The sequence below is a fragment of the Myxocyprinus asiaticus genome, chromosome 14 (genome assembly GCF_019703515.2).
Source record: "Myxocyprinus asiaticus isolate MX2 ecotype Aquarium Trade chromosome 14, UBuf_Myxa_2, whole genome shotgun sequence".
In the NCBI taxonomy this organism is placed as follows: domain Eukaryota; kingdom Metazoa; phylum Chordata; class Actinopteri; order Cypriniformes; family Catostomidae; genus Myxocyprinus; species Myxocyprinus asiaticus.
Genome location: NC_059357.1, coordinates 15,907,507 through 15,927,614, shown reverse-complemented (window position 1 = coordinate 15,927,614; position 20,108 = coordinate 15,907,507). Strand labels below are relative to the sequence as shown.

The 20,108-nt window shown below is 37.7% G+C and overlaps 1 protein-coding gene across 5 annotated transcripts in view; it reads right to left on the bottom strand.

The window, feature by feature from the left end:
- Positions 1-20,108, bottom strand: part of LOC127451103 (mitochondrial Rho GTPase 1-A-like) — a 33,177-nt gene that overhangs the window by 4,527 nt on the left and 8,542 nt on the right. For 3 of the 5 annotated variants that reach the window (XM_051715529.1, XM_051715530.1, XM_051715534.1), the window contains 10 exons: positions 19,654-19,762; positions 19,436-19,556; positions 19,122-19,206; positions 16,861-17,006; positions 15,888-15,988; positions 15,662-15,792; positions 15,470-15,553; positions 15,247-15,369; positions 14,756-14,958; positions 11,320-11,442 (listed from right to left, as the gene is read on the bottom strand). In XM_051715529.1, the coding sequence (XP_051571489.1) occupies positions 11,320-11,442; positions 14,756-14,958; positions 15,247-15,369; positions 15,470-15,553; positions 15,662-15,792; positions 15,888-15,988; positions 16,861-17,006; positions 19,122-19,206; positions 19,436-19,556; positions 19,654-19,762 (1,226 nt within the window). The remainder of the gene's footprint in view (positions 1-11,319; positions 11,443-14,755; positions 14,959-15,246; positions 15,370-15,469; positions 15,554-15,661; positions 15,793-15,887; positions 15,989-16,860; positions 17,007-19,121; positions 19,207-19,435; positions 19,557-19,653; positions 19,763-20,108) is intronic. The other 2 variants (XM_051715531.1, XM_051715533.1) reach the window with 1 other exon arrangement.

Below are 20,108 nucleotides of genomic sequence, written 5' to 3'. Positions count from 1 at the left end.
ATCAATAATAACACACACGCACATATATATATATATACACATATATATATATATATATATATATACATACATACAGGTGCATCTCAATAAATTAGAATGTTGTGGAAAAGTTAATTTATTTCAGTAATTCAACTCAAATTGTGAAACTCGTGTATTAAATAAATTCAATGCACACAGACTGAAGTAGTTTAAGTCTTTGGTTCTTTTAATTGTGATGAATTTGGCTCACATTTAACAAAAACCCACCAATTCACTATCTCAAAAAATTAGAATACATCATAAGACCAATAAAAAAAACATTTTTAGTGAATTGTTGGCCTTCTGGAAAGTATGTTCATTTACTGTATATGTACTCAATACTTGGTAGGGGCTCCTTTTGCTTTAATTACTGCCTCAATTCGGCGTGGCATGGAGGTGATCAGTTTGTGGCACTGCTGAGGTGGTATGGAAGCCCAGGTTTCTTTGACAGTGGCCTTCAGCTCATCTGCATTTTTTGGTCTCTTGTTTCTCATTTTCCTCTTGACAATACCCCATAGATTCTCTATGGGGTTCAGGTCTGGTGAGTTTACTGGCCAGTCAAGCACACCAACACCATGGTCATTTAACCAACTTTTGGTGCTTTTGGCAGTGTGGGCAGGTGCCAAATCCTGCTGGAAAATGAAATCAGCATCTTTAAAAAGCTGGTCAGCAGAAGGAAGCATGAAGTGCTCCAAAATTTCTTGGTAAACGGGTGCAGTGACTTTGGTTTTCAAAAAACACAAATGGACCAACACCAGCAGATGACATTGCACCCCAAATCATCACAGACTGTGGAAACTTAACACTGGGCTTCAAGCAACTTGGGCTATGAGCTTCTCCACCCTTCCTCCAGACTCTAGGACCTTGGTTTCCAAATGAAATACAAAACTTGCTCTCATCTGAAAAGAGGACTTTGGAACACTGGGCAACAGTCCAGTTCTTCTTCTCCTTAGCCCAGGTAAGACGCCTCTGACGTTGTCTGTGGTTCAGGAGTGGAATACGACAACTGTAGCCAAATTCCTTGACACGTCTGTGTGTGGTGGCTCTTGATGCCTTGACCCCAGCCTCAGTCCATTCCTTGTGAAGTTCACCGAAATTTTTGAATCGATTTTGCTTGACAATCCTCATAAGGCTGCGGTTCTCTCGGTTGGTTGTGCATCTTTTTCTTCCACACTTTTTCCTTCCACTCAACTTTCTGTTTTACATGCTTGGATACAGCACTCTGTGAACAGCCAGCTTCTTTGGCAATGAATGTTTGTGGCTTACCCTCCTTGTGAAGGGTGTCAATGATTGTCTTCTGGACAACTGTCAGATCAGCAGTCTTCCCCATGATTGTGTAGCCTAGTGAACCAAACTGAGAGACCATTTTGAAGGCTCAGGAAACCTTTGCAGGTGTTTTGAGTTGATTAGCTGATTGGCATGTCACCATATTCTAATTTTTTGAGATAGTGAATTGGTGGGTTTTTGTTAAATGTGAGCCAAAATCATCACAATTAAAAGAACCAAAGACTTAAACTACTTCAGTCTGTGTGCATTGAATTTATTTAATACACGAGTTTCACAATTTGAGTTGAATTACTGAAATAAATGAACTTTTCCACGACATTCTAATTTATTGAGATGCACCTGTATATGCCACGATTGCTGTCGATTTAGCTTAACTTGTATTGAACCCGAAAGATTCTTTTAAGGAGAATGTAGAGACTGACAGCCTCAGTCAACATTCATTTTCACTTAATGTTTTTTGCTCATCTTTTTTCCATACACTGAAAGTGAATAGTGACTGGTCGTTCTGCCTAACATCTCTTTTTGATCCACAGAAGAAATTCATAGGGGTTTTTTAAAAACACAAGGGTGAGTAAATCACAGAATTAAAATTTTTTGGTGAACTATCCCTTTTAAACTGATTACATATAAACACACTATCTTTTGATTTCACCTCTGAGAATGAATGAATCTTGCACTTGGTTTTGTTAAAACATGGCACACTAATTGAATATTTTACAACAGGGAAGAATTTGTCCTAAACATTTTTCTACCTTTGAAAACCTTAGAGAATATTCAACAAAATTAACTTATTATATCCAACAAGAGTGTGTTGGATGGTAACATAAAGATCTCACTAACAGAAAAATGCTGCCATCTACTGAGTGCTGCACTGTCAGCAACTAATTAAAAACTTGAAGGTAAAGACAATACAGACAGTAGAGCTAGCTCAAAACTCAAAATGATATTGACAAACACAAATCATGTGAAACACTATCCACCAAAGCACCAAACAGCAATAGTGAGAGAAGCTTGAGTGTTTTAGATGAAACACTATATTAGCAGCAACAGGTTAGACATGTTAGCCATTCAAACAAAGACACAGTCTAACACAAACCAAGCCATTTAGATGTCAAATCATAGCATATGACCAGTTAGTCTCCATCTATGTGAAACATGAGATGCTTAGAGAGAGCGACATGGACTGATATGCCATTAATGAGTGCTAGCATGATGTAAAGAGATGCAAAACAAATACAAAAAGAGCCAGCCGAACAAAAGAAAAGGAACACCTATGGGGGACAAAAAACGTCAATTCACAAGATTAAATTCAATAGATAAGTAGACTACATTTTAAAATAATTTTCAAGTTACAAAGTTTGTGCACCATGAGATGAAAAACCAAAGAGGTGAAGGAAGACATGTTTTGAAGAAAGGAAGAAAAAAAAACATGTAACTAAATAAGAATGAAGTCACAGAAGTCACACCCATGCATTCTTTTTAGAAGGTCTATTAAATCTATAAGATTAACTGCTTAGTATGTGGGGAAAAAAATCTCAGGAAGAATTGCAACTGAAAAGGTGGTGTCATTCAAACATGGTGTTCACATTGGTGTCTGAAGCAAGGATGAGTGAATTACTGCAGATTTACTGTTTGCATATCCACTTCAACGGGCTACAGTAAAAAGAGGGTTAAATATCAGACATGACGTGATGTCAAACACCAAGGGCAAATGCATCCGTTTTATTCTGTCCAAAATCCAAAGGATGCTTTTATGAACATTTTTGAAACTGTTGATGAGAAACATGAGGAAAAACTCAAGACATAAATTCAGACAGAGCTGCATGCATTAGCAGGTATACAATTAAACATTTTAAACAAGGCATCAAATCTGTATGCGATTAAAAACTCAAAAGGACAAATGCATTGAATGCTGTATTCAAACACAAGTGTTAATAGACAAAAGTTGTTATGAGGCCAAATGTTTGGGCTTAGTGTGGATAATACTTTGAGTGAACAGAATATCTGGCCAGCCAAAAGACGTCTTTCAAAATCTTAATATTTCAGTTACCATAAATTTGTGGCACGCTGTGCATATAACCACAATTTTAAATAAATAATTCACCCAAGAATGAAATGTCCCAACATTGACAGAACCTGGTTGTTATGTAAGGGATTAAATACAGTCAGTCATTATCGAAATTACACTATGTGCGAAAATTCTCCAGAAACAGCTGAAATCAACCTACGGTTTGCGTTGGAGTTCTATTGGTGTTTATATTGCGAAAATACTTGACTGCTTATTATCCCTCATAATATATGACTACTAGCCAAATAAATAAATAAATGGATGTGAAATATCGATTTAACTAGAACTTATTTGATTAGCTTACTTGAGTTGGCAGAGAGATACGAGAAGTAGGAAAGATGACTTGCAATACCTGGATGACAGGTAAAATATAACTTTATCCCCGAATGCAAGACCATTATTCAGAAATATCCGAACGCTAAATAAAAGAAACCCAGGTGTGTTAAACCACTTTCTCTTATTCCCTTAAATGTAAGGAAACTGGCACGATTGACCAATCAGAACCCAGTATTCCAGAGAGATGTGTAATAAAAAAAGCTGCATAAAAATTTTTCAGAAACAAATATATCTATTTTTGTGTTACACAGAAAAAAATAACAGCATACACATGGAATGAAATGAACGTGCGTAATGACTACATTTACAGGGACACCAGAAAGTGGCTTATTGTGAGAAAGCGGCGTTCCAATTTACATGCACTGTATAAGTGGCGTAGCCTTTACTCCCGTATACATGCGGCTTGGTCAGTAAGCAGCTTTCTCCACAGCAACATAATTTCCCCGGAACACTTGTGTAAATAACAAACATGGTATCCGGGGAAGAGTTAGCTTTTTCAGTCTACATTGCTTCGCTTTATATCCAGATATTCCAGAGTTGTTGCTGTTTGTTTAGATAACTTTCTATCATGACCTGCAGCGGGTAGAACTGGAACTGCGCTGCAACAGAGAAGCGATCTATCTACAGGAGTCTGCAGTTGCATGGAAGTGTGTTTATTTCATTGTTTCACTTTGTTTTAGAGTAGTATTCATCGCTAGACTTGTGCTGTTTGTTTACTGTGTTGAACTTGCGTCGCTTAAGTGTGTGTGCTACATTGTTTTGACTTGTCCTAGACCTAGGGTATTCACTTGCTTGGTTGAGTTGTTTGTTTACTGTGTTAAACTTGCATTGCTATTAGTGTGTCCCTTAACAGTGCTTTACACTCTACAATATCAGGAAAATAAGACCCTTCCTCTCTGAATATACCACACAAATTCTTGGTCAGTCACATGTCAAAACTAGACTGGATTACTGTAACGCTCTCATAGCAGGCCTCCCTGCATGTGCAATTAGGCCACTGCAAATGATCCAGAATGCAGCAGCACATCTGGTCTTCAATGAAGTGAACGAACCAAAGAGAGCCCTTGTCTCTCTTCACTGGCTGCCGGTTGATGCACATATCAAATTCAAGGCTCTGATGCTGGCATACACAAGTCACCGGGTCTGCTCCAGCGTACACAAAATCATCTCTGCAGAGCTACGTTCCCAGCAGAAGCCTGCAGTCTGCTAATGAGTGGCGTGTTGTTGTACCAACACAAACAGGCACCAAATCACTTTACCGGACTTTCAGTTTCACTGTACCTCGTTGGTGGAATGACCTTCCCAACTCCATCCGTGAAGCAGACTCACTCTCTTTCTTCAAAAAACGGCTAAAGACACATCTTTTCCAGGAGCATGTAACCATGCACTCATAAAACAAAATAATAATACACAGAGCATTCATAAAGTATTCAGACGCCTTCATTTTTTTCACATTTTGTTGCAGACTTATGCTAAAATGCTTTAAATATTTTTTTCACATCAGTCTACAATCCACACCCCATAATAACAAAGCAAAAACCAGATTTTTTTATAACTTTGCAAATTTATTAAAAAGAAAAAACTGAAATCTCACACTGACATAAGTATTCAGACCCTTTGCTATGACACTTAAAAGTGCATTCAGCAGTTTGGAGTCAATGTAAAAAGTTTTACACATTAACGAATTAATTGTGTTTTTGTGAAGTTCGATGGTGTACACTCACATGAGATGAAGACTATACTCATAATAGTTTTAACTAAAAAGAGTTTTATTCTACATGGTGCGGGTCACCCCTTCAATGTGTTTCGCCATGTTGAAATCACATGACCTTCAGTGTTTCACTAAATGTTGAAGAGAATCCTCGTGCTCATTGGCTGTCGCCTGTGTAGATACTCTTGGCTATGCTTAGAATGTTGTTTGGTGACGCAAAGAGTGAAAAGAATCTGAATGAGCTTTATTGCCAAATATGCTTACACAAGGAATTTGTCATGGTGACAGAACACAATGGAACATACTTATTTATCGTGCTTTAGCAGCGGAGACAACGGGAGATCCAGTAGCTGTACTACCGAAGAAGCAAAAAAGGTCTGAAGCAACTTGCTTCAAGCAAGAGGACAGAAAGACCGGCAAAGGCAAAAAACAACAGTAATCATCATAATGTTAAGGCATCTACGTCTTTATTCATTTAGTGCAAAGTATCTTGGCACTGCGATTGTTCTGGATTTTGTGTAAAATATGACGTTGGTAGAAATAAAACGAGATCTTCAAATATAGTATCCATGTACATGCCAAATTTGATCATCAAAAACAATTCTAATCTTTCCTTTACGTTGACATTCTGTATCGCTAGATAACTGGTTTATTTTACGCTAAGCAGTTCTCTAATGTAGGTAATAACTGTCTGTGTAACGTGAAACATAGACAGTCTCCATATATAGTATACATACTAATATATACATACTAATATATATATATATATATATATATATATATACACACACACATACATACACACACACACATACATACACACACATCCATATATATACATACACACACACACACACATATATATATATATATACATATATATATATATATATATATATATATATATATATATATATATACATATATATATATATATATATATATATATACAGGTGCATCTCAATAAATTAGAATGTCGTGGAAAAGTTCATTTATTTCAGTAATTCAACTCAAATTGTGAAACTCGTGTATTAAATAAATTCAATGCACACAGACTGAAGTAGTTTAAGTCTTTGGTTCTTTTAATTGTGATGATTTTGGCTCACATTTAACAAAAACCCACCAATTCACTATCTCAAAAAATTAGAATATGGTGACATGCCAATCAGCTAATCAACTCAAAACACCTGCAAAGGTTTCCTGAGCCTTCAAAATGGTCTCTCAGTTTGGTTCACTAGGCTACACAATCATGGGGAAGACTGCTGATCTGACAGTTGTCCAGAAGACAATCATTGACACCCTTCACAAGGAGGGTAAGCCACAAACATTCATTGCCAAAGAAGCTGGCTGTTCACAGAGTGCTGTATCCAAGCATGTAAAACAGAAAGTTGAGTGGAAGGAAAAAGTGTGGAAGAAAAAGATGCACAACCAACCGAGAGAACCGCAGCCTTATGAGGATTGTCAAGCAAAATCGATTCAAAAATTTCGGTGAACTTCACAAGGAATGGACTGAGGCTGGGGTCAAGGCATCAAGAGCCACCACACACAGACGTGTCAAGGAATTTGGCTACAGTTGTCGTATTCCACTCCTGAACCACAGACAACGTCAGAGGCGTCTTACCTGGGCTAAGGAGAAGAACTGGACTGTTGCCCAGTGGTCCAAAGTCCTCTTTTCAGATGAGAGCAAGTTTTGTATTTCATTTGGAAACCAAGGTCCTAGAGTCTGGAGGAAGGGCGGAGAAGCTCATAGCCCAAGTTGCTTGAAGTCCAGTGTTAAGTTTCCACAGTCTGTGATGATTTGGGGTGCAATGTCATCTGCTGGTGTTGGTCCATTGTGTTTTTTGAAAAGCAAAGTCACTGCACCCGTTTACCAAGAAATTTTGGAGCACTTCAGGCTTCCTTCTGCTGACCAGCTTTTTAAAGATGCTGATTTCATTTTCCAGCAGGATTTGGCACCTGCCCACACTGCCAAAAGCACCAAAAGTTGGTTAAATGACCATGGTGTTGGTGTGCTTGACTGGCCAGCAAACTCACCAGACCTGAACCCCATAGAGAATCTATGGGGTATTGTCAAGAGGAAAATGAGAAACAAGAGACCAAAAAATGCAGATGAGCTGAAGGCCACTGTCAAAGAAACCTGGGCTTCCATACCACCTCAGCAGTGCCACAAACTGATCACCTCCATGCCACGCCGAATTGAGGCAGTAATTAAAGCAAAAGGAGCCCCTACCAAGTATTGAGTACATATACAGTAAATGAACATACTTTCCAGAAGGCCAACAATTCACTAAAAATGTTTTTTTTATTGGTCTTATGATGTATTCTAATTTTTTGAGATAGTGAATTGGTGGGTTTTGTTAAATGTGAGCCAAAATCATCACAATTAAAAGAACCAAAGACTTAAACTACTTCAGTCTGTGTGCATTGAATTTATTTAATACACAAGTTTCACAATTTGAGTTGAATTACTGAAATAAATGAACTTTTCCACGACATTCTAATTTATTGAGATGCACCTGTATATACACACACACACACACACACACACTAATATATATATCTTCTTAATAAGTGATTGAACAGTACTGACTGGCATTTTCAAGGCTTTGGATATCTTTTGATATCCTTTTCCATCTTTATAAAGTTGCATTACCTTGTTACGCAGGTCTTTTGACAGTTCTTTTCTGCTCCCCATGGCTCAGTATCTAGCCTGCTCAATGCATTCACGTGAGAGCCAACAAACTCATTGACTATTTATACACAGGCACTAATTGCAATTTAAAAAGCCACAGGTGTGGGAAATTAACCTTTAATTGCCATTTAAACCTGTGTGTGTCACCTTGTGTGTCTGTAACAAGGCCAAACATTCAAGGGTATGTAAACTTTTGATCAGGGCCATTTGGGTGATTTCTGTTATCATTATGATTTAAAAAGGAGCCAAACAACTATGTGATGATCAATGGCTTCATATGATCACTATCCTTAAATAAAAGACAATTTGCATGAGTCATATTTTCAAAATCAATGCCAAAATGTCACAATTTCTGCCAGGGTATGCAAACTTTTGAGCACAACTGTATATATATATATATATATATATATATATATATATATATATATATATATATACATATATATATATATATATGTACATATATATATGTACATATACACACACACACACACACACACACACACAGGCGGCCAAAAGTTTGGAATAATGTACAGATTTTGCTCTTATGGAAAGAAATTGGTACTTTTATTCACCAAAGTGGCATTCAACTTATCACAAAGTCAGGACATTAATAATGTGAAAAATTACTATTACAATTTAATTTTTTTTTTCAGAACTTCTTAAACTACTTCAAAGTGTTCTCATCAAAAAGTACTCCACATGAAGCAATGACAGCTTTGCAGATCCTTGGCATTCTAGCTGTCAGTTTGTCCAGATACTCCGGTGACATTTCACCCCACACTTCCTGTAGCACTTGCCATAGATGTGGCTGTCTTGTCGGGCATTTCTTACGCACATTTCAGTCTAGCTGATCCCACAAAAGCTCAATGGGTTAAGATCCATAACACTCTTTTCCAATTATCTGTTGTCCAATGTCTGTTTCTTTGCCCATTCTAACTTTTTATTTTTGTTTTTCTATTTCAACAGTGGATTTTTCTTTGCAATTCTTCCCATAAGGCCTGCACCCCGAGACTTCGCTTTACTGTTGTACATGAAACTGGTGTTGAGTGGGTAGAATTCAATGAAGCTGTCAGCTGAGGACATGTGAGGTGTCTATTTCTCAAACTAGAGAATCTGCCATACTTAGCCTAGTTTAGTTGTACATCTGGTTTTACACATCTCTTTCTATCCTTGTTAGAGCCAGTTGTCCTTTGTCTTTGAAAACTGTAGTGTACACCTTTGTATGAAATCTTCAGTTTTTTGGCAATTTCAAGCATTGTATAGCCTTCATTCCTCAAAACAATGATTGACTGACGAGTTTCTGGAGAAAGCTGTTTCTTTGCCATTTTTGACCTAATATTGACCTTAAGACATGCCAGTCTATTGCATACTGTGGCAACTCAAAAACAAACACAAAGACAATGTTAAGCTTCATTTAACGAACCAAATAGCTTTCAGCAGTGTTTGATATATTGGCCAGTGATTTTCTAGTACCAAATTAGCAATTTAGCATGATTTCTCAAGGATAAGGTGTTGGAGTGATGGCTGCTGGAAATGGGGCCTGTCTAGATTTGATCAAAAATGACTTTTTATCAAATAATGATGGTGCTGTTTTTTACATCAGTAATGTCCTGAATGCCACATCAGTTGAATGCCACTTTGGTGACTTAAAGTACCAATTTCCTTCAGAAACAGCTAAATCTGTACATTATTCCAAACTTTTGGCCGCCAGTGTATATAATTTAAATTGTTTTACAATACTGCCTTTGTCTTTCTTTACTGTTACCGGATGGCCCAGACACAGAGACTACAAGAGTGCAAACTGAATGAAATCCCAGATGCAGTTTATTGTGCTACTCCAATCCCAATAAATAATTACCAGAAGAAAAACAAAAGTGGTACACAATACAGGACTTTTAATTATAAAGAAGCCCGAAATACACATGGGACTCTTATTTTGAAATGTCTACATTCCCAGTTGTGAACTCACTGATGGCTGATTCGTTGAGAAAGTAAATCTGACTCAAACTGCTAACCTGAGCTCTTGAGTTCAAACCTTTAGTTCTTTTCGGGTGATTCATGAAAAAGATCCGGTTCAAAAGATTAATTTGTTCACGACTCACGCTGGGTTTGTTGTTGCGTGCGGTGCAGCGAGCTCGTCATCACAACAGAACGGGTGAAAAGTGGCATGAGACACACTGGTGCGCACTCTATTCAATAACTCACAAGATAATATCTGACGAAACCGCGTATGAACACACACAACCCGACTGTTGCCAACAGCGACTAGATTTTAAATGATTGTCGCAATCAATTATTTTTGGTCGCATCTGTAACCATTTTAGTCCCAGTCTGGAGCCCCGAGGGGTCTGAATACTTTCTGAATGCACTGTATATTATTGTTGCACTCTAATATGTCTTGGATATTACTATTCTGATGCTAGTGAAACTTTGTAATGTGGTACTTTTCGTAATGCTGTCGTAAAGATGAATCGGTTTTGCTGTATTATTCTTCTTTTGTAAGGCGCTTTGGATAAAAGCATCTGTCAAATGAATAAATGTAAATGTAGTGGGGTTTTCCTCTTACGTAAAACTCTGGGATTCCCCCAGTGTACTTGAGCGCATATACAAACATGAGGGACAGTCGATATTTTACATTGGTGTGGGTATAAATGGTTATAGTTTATAGTGTGTACTTTTCCAACTGAATTGTTGATTTTGATCCTATGACGTTAGTTACCCGGTCTGTTCACGCAAATGCACACTCTACATAAACCTGTTAGAACACCGCTTATGCTTGTACACGATCACAAAAGCCGCATTCTCCGGGAGAAACCCAGGTGTGTTAAACAGTTTTCTCTTATTCCCTTAAGCGGGGTAAGGAAATCGGCATTCTCGTTTACACAACGTTTTAGATGTCCGCTTTCTGCAAAAATCCTGGAATAAACCGTTTAAGTATTTGTAAACATGGTCATTGACAAAATGTTTACTCTTGGGTGAACTATTCCTTTAAGTTAACAGACTAAATTTAACCAAGCCTAATAAAAAGTGCCATTTTCTTGTACAGATACTTAGAATATTTCTTAATATCCCTCTGTGGATATGCAATGTAAATCTGACAAGCGAACAGCAGGTAAGAGAGAAGGCCAAGGTGTTACAAAGTCAAGGTTAAAGGAGGCCCCGCAGAGAGGGAGAATGGGGGGGTTTAGGGCTATACATAGAGACCTGTTCAGAACAGCACTGTAGAGTTTGGCCTTTACAGAGCGCACCAGCTCAGAGTTCAGGAGGTTGGGACAGATGCAAATGGTACACCTGTTGCAGGTGCACATGCAGCGTAACTTGGCGTGGCTGCAGAAATACACACAGACAGGATGAGTCAGTGTCATGTGACGTAGTTCCAGGACAGCTGGAATCCAAAGTTGATCCTCAAAGATTGTTGCTCCAGCCCCTCCTCTCTAGCAAGGGCAAATAGGGCTTGGAGATGCAGGGAGGTAAGCACAGGAAACAAACAAGCAACAGTAAAAGGCCAAAAGCACCTGCTCTATATGTGAAATAAATGGCGGACAAAAAGTATGATTAACTACATATATAAATTTTTTTAAATAATGCAATTAACTGAATTAATCATGCCCCCTACCCCTGGAGTCGTGAGTTCGAATCCAGGGCATGCTGAGTGACTCCAGCCAGGTCTCCCAAGCAAACAAATTGGCCTGGTTTCTGGGGTAACCTCCTTGTGGTCATGATTAGTGGTTCTCACTCTCAATGGGGCGCGTGGTAAGTTGTGCATGGATCGCGGAGGGTAGCACGAACCTCCACATGCAGAGTCTCCGTGGTGTCATGCACAATGAGCCACGTGATAAGATGCGTGGATTGATGGTCTCAGAAGCGGAGGCAACTGAAACTTGTCCTCTGCCACCCGGATTGAGGGGAGTAACCACACCACCATGAGGACCTACTAAGTAGTGGGAACTGGCATTCCAAACTGGGAGAAAAGGGGATAAAAATGTAAAAAAAAGAATCATGCCCCCTGACCAGTACATAAATTCCATAATAAAGGATTTTTCTCGATTGGAGCCATTCAAGCTCCAAGTACTGCCTAAATGCGAGTCCATAATCAGCCCTGTAACAGCTGCTAACTTTAGGCAACGTGCCTCAACGAACTTGCTGAGAGCAGGCAGCATGGAATGAGTAAGGGGCTGTTCACTCAGGGTGCATTTTGCATCAAAATACAGCTAGACGGAGCACAACAGAATGGAACATAAGATCTTGAGATGCATTTAAGTAAAGGTTAAACTACTTTTAAACTTGACAAGGCATCCTTGAAACGTGGCATGAAATTATTATAATTTATGTGGTAACACTTTAAAATAAGGTTCCATTTGTTAACCTTAGTTAACAACATTAGCTTTAAAGCATTTAATTTTGGTTAATGTTACTTTCAACATAAAGTAACATTTTTTAAATGCACTAACATTTGTTAGTTCATAGTGCATTAACTATGGACAATTGTATTTTTATTAACTAACATTAACAAAGATTAATAAATTCCATAAAAACATATATTGTTCATTGTTAGTTCATGATACATAATGCATTAACTAATGCTAACAAATAAAACCTTATTGTAAAGTGTTTAAAGCCCGACCGATATGGGATTTTTTTTTTAGACCGATACCGATTTTAGAGAGGGAAAATTCACCGATTACCGATATGGTGGACGATATATTTAACTTTTGAGCTGGAATGAAAACAGACCTTTTCTATGTGGATTTTTCACCGATTGTGCACCAATATGACTATGCAAAGGTACTCAGAAGGCTGCTTTCTTAAACAAATATTTTGATCAAAGAATATTTGACATTATTATTATACATTGTCAACACATTCTAGAAATGAACACTGAGAAAATAAAGAATAAATAAAAATACAATAAATAGCTTAATAAACATCAGTACTGTATGTTTAGTATCAGTCAATTGCTGACCATTTAAATAAAGAATAAAAAATAAATAGCTAAATAAACATCAGTACTGTCTAGTATCAGTCAAATGCTGACCATTAAAATAAAGAATAAATAAAAATAAATAGCTAAATAAACATCAGTACTGTTTAGTATCAGTCAAATGCTAACCATTAAAATTAAGAATAAATAAAAATAAAACAAATAGCTAAATAAACATCAGTACTGTTTAGTATCAGTCAACTGCTGACCACTAAAATAAAAATAAAATAGCTAAATAAACATCAGTACTGTTTAGTATGAGTCAAATGCTGACCATTAAAATAAAGAATAAATAAAAAAGTAAAAAATAGCTAAATAAACATCAGTACTGTTTAGTATGAGTCAAATGCTGACCATTAAAATAAAGAATAAATAAAAATAAAACAAATAGCTAAATAAACATCAGTATCAGTCAAATGCTGACCATTAAAATAAAGAATAAATACAAATAAATAGCTAAATAAACATCAGTATTACTGTTTAATAAAAGTGTTAAGGTTCCAGTATGTATTTCACAAACTAGTTAACTTACCGAGACGAAGCTCAACTCTGCTCTGTCTGCTCAGCTCTGTAAACAGTGGAGTCGGAGCGCGCTCTGCTGGACAAACTATGTAATGACACCAATTCTAAAGCATTGTTTTCTGCATTATATGTTCTGAAAAAGTTTTCATATCGGCGCATATCGGTAAAATATATGCCAATACCGATATATCGTTGAAAAGCTAATATTGGCTGACCGATATATCGGTCGGGCACGAAAAGTGTTACCATTTATTTGTCTGCCACAATAATGTAGTGTTTTGGACTTAGGGCCTTTCTCAACAAATACTGATATACTCAGTATGTTATTAATTTAAATAAAACAAATGACAGCCCTAATACTGTCAAATAGTTGTGATACCCTTAAAATAAAAAAATAAAAAAATAAAAAAATCAATTGCTGGGAGCAGCATTTTGGAAAATAAAAACTACCTATGCACACAACACGTAAAAGAAAATGTAGGAAAAGAAAGGCTGAAAACAGTAGGAAAAGAAAGGTGTATCATGCTGGAAAGCCTTGAAACATAATTTCTCAACATAACAAGAGAGATTCAAAGGAAAGATTCCTAAAAACCTGGTACAACCCAGCAAAGCTAGAATGGCATTAAATAAAGTCCATTAAAATTAATACTTTGAATGGCAAGTTTCTGTATGCAGTTCTCTCCAAGGAACTGATTTCCAAAAAACACTTAATACACTTATTATTACTGTGAGTTTAATTACTAAAGGTCAATCAGGTCCAGACTTCAGACCATCAATTAAATTTTACTGTAAAGTCTGGCTTAATCCAGTTACTACTGAAAACAAAGTCCCAATAAAAAAACTAAGGAAATAAATTATCTCCAGCCTACACAGAACACCAATTCTACCTGCAGTTGTTAAGAACTTATGCAATAAAGACCACAGAATAAATAATGTAATAGCTGAAATACGTGTCTCTGAAACTGCACCACTACGATGTCCAAGATCCAGCATTAAAATGCAGTTGCCTACTAGGACACCTTAAATCTTTATAAGCACAAATAGAAAACAACATCAGACACACAAGAGACAATCTAACATAAAGGGTAAACAAAGGGGCTAATTGGTTAAAGAGGGGCAAAGGCAGGCTGTACTCACGGATACATGGCCATAGTGGCAAGTTTGGTGTAGATGTCTTTGCTGGGTGCTTCGGCTGTGTTGCAGGTGAACAGCTGAGGCGGGTGAAGTTTGTTTTTCCGGCAGAAGTCCAATGGTGACAGACTGTAGTACTGACGGGATTCATGCAGGTCTGACTTGGCAGCAATAATTACACATGGGGTCTTGCTGTCAATGAAGTATTTCTGTAAATGGACATCGACATTAGGGTTAAAAAAAAAATTAAAAAAAAGTTAAAATACCCTCAACCAGCATAATCGGCAAACCGTAGGGTTAAGCAGATCCTAAGAAAGGAGGTTCTTAGCAATAATCAAGAAATTGAATGATTGCCCAATTCATTTCCAATGGTTAATACATGGTACTCCAAGATAATTCGATGAATTATTGAAATATCAAGGTCCAACCACAGTCCAAAACTCATGATGCTTTTTGTTATTGCAAAGGTCTTTCCAGTAAATATAAAACTTGCTCACCTTGTAGACTTTAGTGCAGTACTCAAAAGAGTGAGGGTTGCTGATGTCATACACCAGGCAAACAACATCGCAGGCCAGATTAGCCTCAGAGAGGAACTCAAATTCTGGAAGCATCTCATGCAACTGTGTGTGAGAGAGAGAGAGAGAGAGAGAGGTCATCAGTAGTGGTAAGACATGAAGATGAGCATATATTAGTATACAAAGCAACAGGGCTTAGACTTACAAGCAAGTATTTCTCCTGTCCATAAACATAAGTGGTGCTAATGGCATAGTAAGATTTGTGGTCTTCTCTTATCTTCTTCTGATGCTGAAATATGAAAACAGTGAAAATCAACCAAGCAACCATCGAACCAACTAACCAATCAACCAACCATTTAATTGAGAAGCCGTTTATTTTGTGAGAATCTGTACTCACCGCCAGATTCCTGCCCAGGAAAGACTGCAGAAAACCACTTTTACCACTGCCTCGAGCTCCCAGGACTTTGCAGCAGAACACACTTCGCTGGGTTTGTTTTTTCTGCAGGTCAATGCGCTTATTCCTGGTGACTGCACATGGGAGGACACATCAATCGACTACACAATGTATAGAATAACCAGACTCTATCGACAATACAGACTTGATCTTGATTTAACTCTCTTACCTGTTATAGCTGCTGCTTGTGACTCCTGTTCTTGAATAATGGAGTAACCAAGGTAACCCAGGTACTCTAAGCAGCGTTGCACATCCAGGTATGTTGTTAGCCTAAGATAGAGGTGACGAAACTACCAAGGTTAATTTTGTTAAGACCTGCAGATTGCGATATGGCATGTGAGGTTAGCTGATACTGATAAGGATGACAGGGACGTGAAAGATGGCTGGTAGGAAACAACAGAGCCCTGTGTGACTATTTCGAGTTTAATTATTAAACTGGAAAAAGCAAATGCATTGTCACATCCAGTTGTACAATTTGTGGTGTTAAAATAAAAGAAAAAAAAATCCCACAAACCTAAAAATGCATTTGCAAAGCAACCATCACGAGAAGTACAAATTATTTCAAGATGCAGAAAGAAAGAGTACCATCGAAATTGATGAAGCCTGTGCTAGTAGCTCTTGTGTGTTGAGACTAGACTGCGATTATGCAGCGATCAAAACTTTTAATGCTGCTCTTGACCCCAAGTTCATCACTCCAAGTGCTGCACGAATTAATTCCATGATTGCGCTAAAACCGAAACTCAGGAAATGCTCAGAGAGAAGCACAAAGTGACTGTAGCTGTGATATGTAAATGTATTTGTGATTTTTTTTTTTTGACTTCTTCATTTTTGTAACTCAATTTTTAGGGGTATTTTGTTAAGTATAATTTCTAAAACTGAAATTAAAATACATAAAAACAAAAAAGTGTCCACAAAATAAAAACTAAACTGTAACTAGCAAAACCATTTATGAAACTAGCTAAAACTACAGTGAAACTGAGGAAAATTTAAAACAGTATTACCATTAAAACTAACTTGAAGTTGCAAAACTATAATAAGCTTGCAAACTAGTTCATTGGAGAACTATGACCATGCATGTGACTAACAAAATATGTTTGATAACTTCCCATGTTTTAGCAATGTAGAATGAGTGAAGCACTCACGTCCACTGGGAAAGGTAGCCTTGGTAAGTGATCCAGCCCTGCTCACTGGTGCAGACCGTGTTGTTGACATCAGGGCCCCAAGGCATGTAAGGAAAGACCTTGAATAAATCTTTCAGCTCATCTGGCGACAGGGCACAGTCTCGATCCTGACACACAAGTTTAGGGAAAAAACAAAACAGAATATATATATATATATATATATATATATTTATTGAGGGCAGTCAAACCACGCATAAAGGGTCCATTTTTATTTACACTGACTGGCCAAAAAAAAAGTCGCCATTTGGATTTCAATAAGCAGGTACTTAAAAGCCTATGATTGGTTCATTATTACAGTGATTAATATGTTTCTTTTAACCCTAACTGATGCAGTGTGTAGCTTCTCATTTCTTAAACAACCATGTCTGAAGACATATCCCGTGGTCGTGTTTCAGAAGGGGCAAATTATTGGCCTGCATCAAGCAAAGAAAACAACTAAGGAGATTGCTGAAATCACTGGAATTGACTGCCCCCACAGTGCCCCCCACTGAACATCGAGTCAGTCTGGGATTACATGAAGAGACAGAAGCAATTGAGACAGTCTAAACAGATAGAAGAACTGTGGTAAATTCTCCAAGAAGCTTGGTACATCCTATCTGTCAACAACCAAGAAAAACTGTGTCCAGGTGTACCTAGGAGAATTTGCATGATGTTCATTGATAAATGAAAACTATTTATGGCATTATTTTTGAAGACATCCTCACTATGCAACATTTTTCACAAGTGCCTAAAACTTTTGCACAGTACTGTATGTTTTGCTTTTCTTTGTTTAATGTATGAATCAATAAAAAAAAATGTTAATTTTTTTTAATCATAATTCAGTCATAAATGATCATTTTCCACCCTGTTTTTGGCCCTCTGTCTGAAACGGTCAGTTTTGGAATAAGCGCCTCCTTTAAACTTCAACGTAAACACCAACTGTTATGATTGGCTAACATCATGCAGCCCCTCGAATAGAGCCATTTTTGAAACTCAGTTTGAAGAGAATGTACCAGCTCAACAACATTATAAAACTAAATGTCAGGGTTTACACATAATGCACATCCAACACATTGCATCCGAATATATTAAACTGTTCATCTCAAGCACAAAAATTAACACTCACACCCTGTTGACACCAGACATGAGTCGCGTTGTGTCAAAAGCAATAGAACCCATTATAATCAATCTGCTGTCTACCATCGAAGCGCCATTGCAGCACGGCACGCCGACAGTGTCCCGTGCACACGGTGGCGCTACTACTGCCAACAACACAAATAAACGGTTTATAAAGTTTGTGTCAAAGCGCCCGGTGTAGACAGCCTCAAGCTGCTGTGTTGCGTTAACGGATGCACCCGGTGTAAACAGGATGTAAGCACCATAAACTATCACACAGTCATGACATATTAAATATTCATGAATGAAACTGTTTACTCACGGTTTTTGCGATCGTGTCCAAGTGTTATAACTGCCACATCCTTCAATAACAGTTCCTTTGCAAAGCTTGAATAGTATTATGACTGGTACGAGCCAAACATACAATTAGGGCTGCCCCTGACCAAAGATTTTCTTAGTCAATCAATAGGCGTTAGTTTAAGCCATTAGTCGACTAGTTGTCGCATGTTTATGATATTAATTTAATTACTTAAATATACAAATTTTGGGGGGCATCAGAAAATGGTTTGAGTTCCAGGGCTGAGAAAGTTCCAAACGAGTTCTTTTTGCAGCTTGGTTTAAATAAATGCTCTTTTTCTATTAAGGAAGACGTTTTCAGTTCTATATTTTTTTATAGTACAATGACCTCTTTATATGTCAAAAGATCAAGGAAAATTTGATTCCTCATGTCATGACCCCTTTAAGATGTTGTGTCAATATGTTTAACTTGAGAGACCTGTATTCTATTCCAATGCACTGCATCTTAATGGTTTTGAACGCAAGAACACGTCTTGTCTGAACGGCCCCCAACATGTCCATCAACAAGGTGATGAATGAATGAATGAACGTTACATTTATATAGCGCTTTTCTGACACTACACTCAAAGCGCTTTACACATTGAACAGGGGACTCTCCTCAACCACCACCAGTGTGCAGCATCCACCTGGATGATGTTGTAAAACATACCTTTATCATATAGCAGTTTCAATGTTCTATATTCAAACTACCATCCACTGACTGAAGTTACATAACTGTTCTTTTCAAAGTCAGCTATTTGGGAAACTGAATGACATTTTGCTGAGCTCACCTTGTCATGCTTATCAAAGACACTCTGGAGGAAGAGGTATGCATTGTGGTTCAGCTCTGTGGTGCAGTCTGGAGGTATTTTGAACCTGGGAAAACAAATTAATGTTAAAAATTCATTTGACCTGATTAGAAACCGAAAAGGGACACTTTGTTTCTGTTTCTTTACAAAACAGGGCAGTAAGACATTTGTCAGGAAAATATTTGGGAGTATGCATGGGAAATATGCAATTCCACCCAACAGAGACAGAGGATTTCAATTTATAAGCTATTTCCCATCAAAGTTAAAGTGTTGAAAAGATATGGGCTGGGACTCACAGGGGAAACAGGTATTCTTGGGTCAGTTCCAGGTCATCATCATAACCAAACCTCCTGAGCACGGTCCATGTGGTCTCATGCCTTCCTCTCTGAATAAAGAGTGTATGAAGGAACAAAAAGCCTGGCAGAAAGAGAATATACATAGTCAAGTCAGAGACAAACACACAGGGCTAAGGATATAACAGTGGCAACATTATTTGTCACTCTTATCAGCTCACCCTTCAGTGTGAGGCCGTTGTCCTTTACCCCATCTGACATATTTTTCCGCACAACATTCTTAACATCCTCCAGGGCTTGAGGTGCCAGGGGTATGTTAAAACAAGTTCTCTGCAAGATAGGATGACCAATTATCAACCATATTGCCAGAGCACATCATCCTCTGCACTCGGTACTGTGCAATGAGAAAACGACATCAGCCCAACAACCTCACACATAATTTTTTGGGGGGGAAACAACAGCAATTTCAGCACAAAGCAGTGTCAGACATAAACCTCTTCAACTCAGGGGCATTTTTGGGCTGCTGCCTGCAATTTTTCACACTCAAATGTAAAAGTTCGCCATTTACACATACTGTGGACTAATTGCCAAAAACTGCCTAATTTTTCAGGGGACAGGATATATTATTACATTTTCATTAATGGATGAATCGTTCACAATAAGACCAGTAACATGC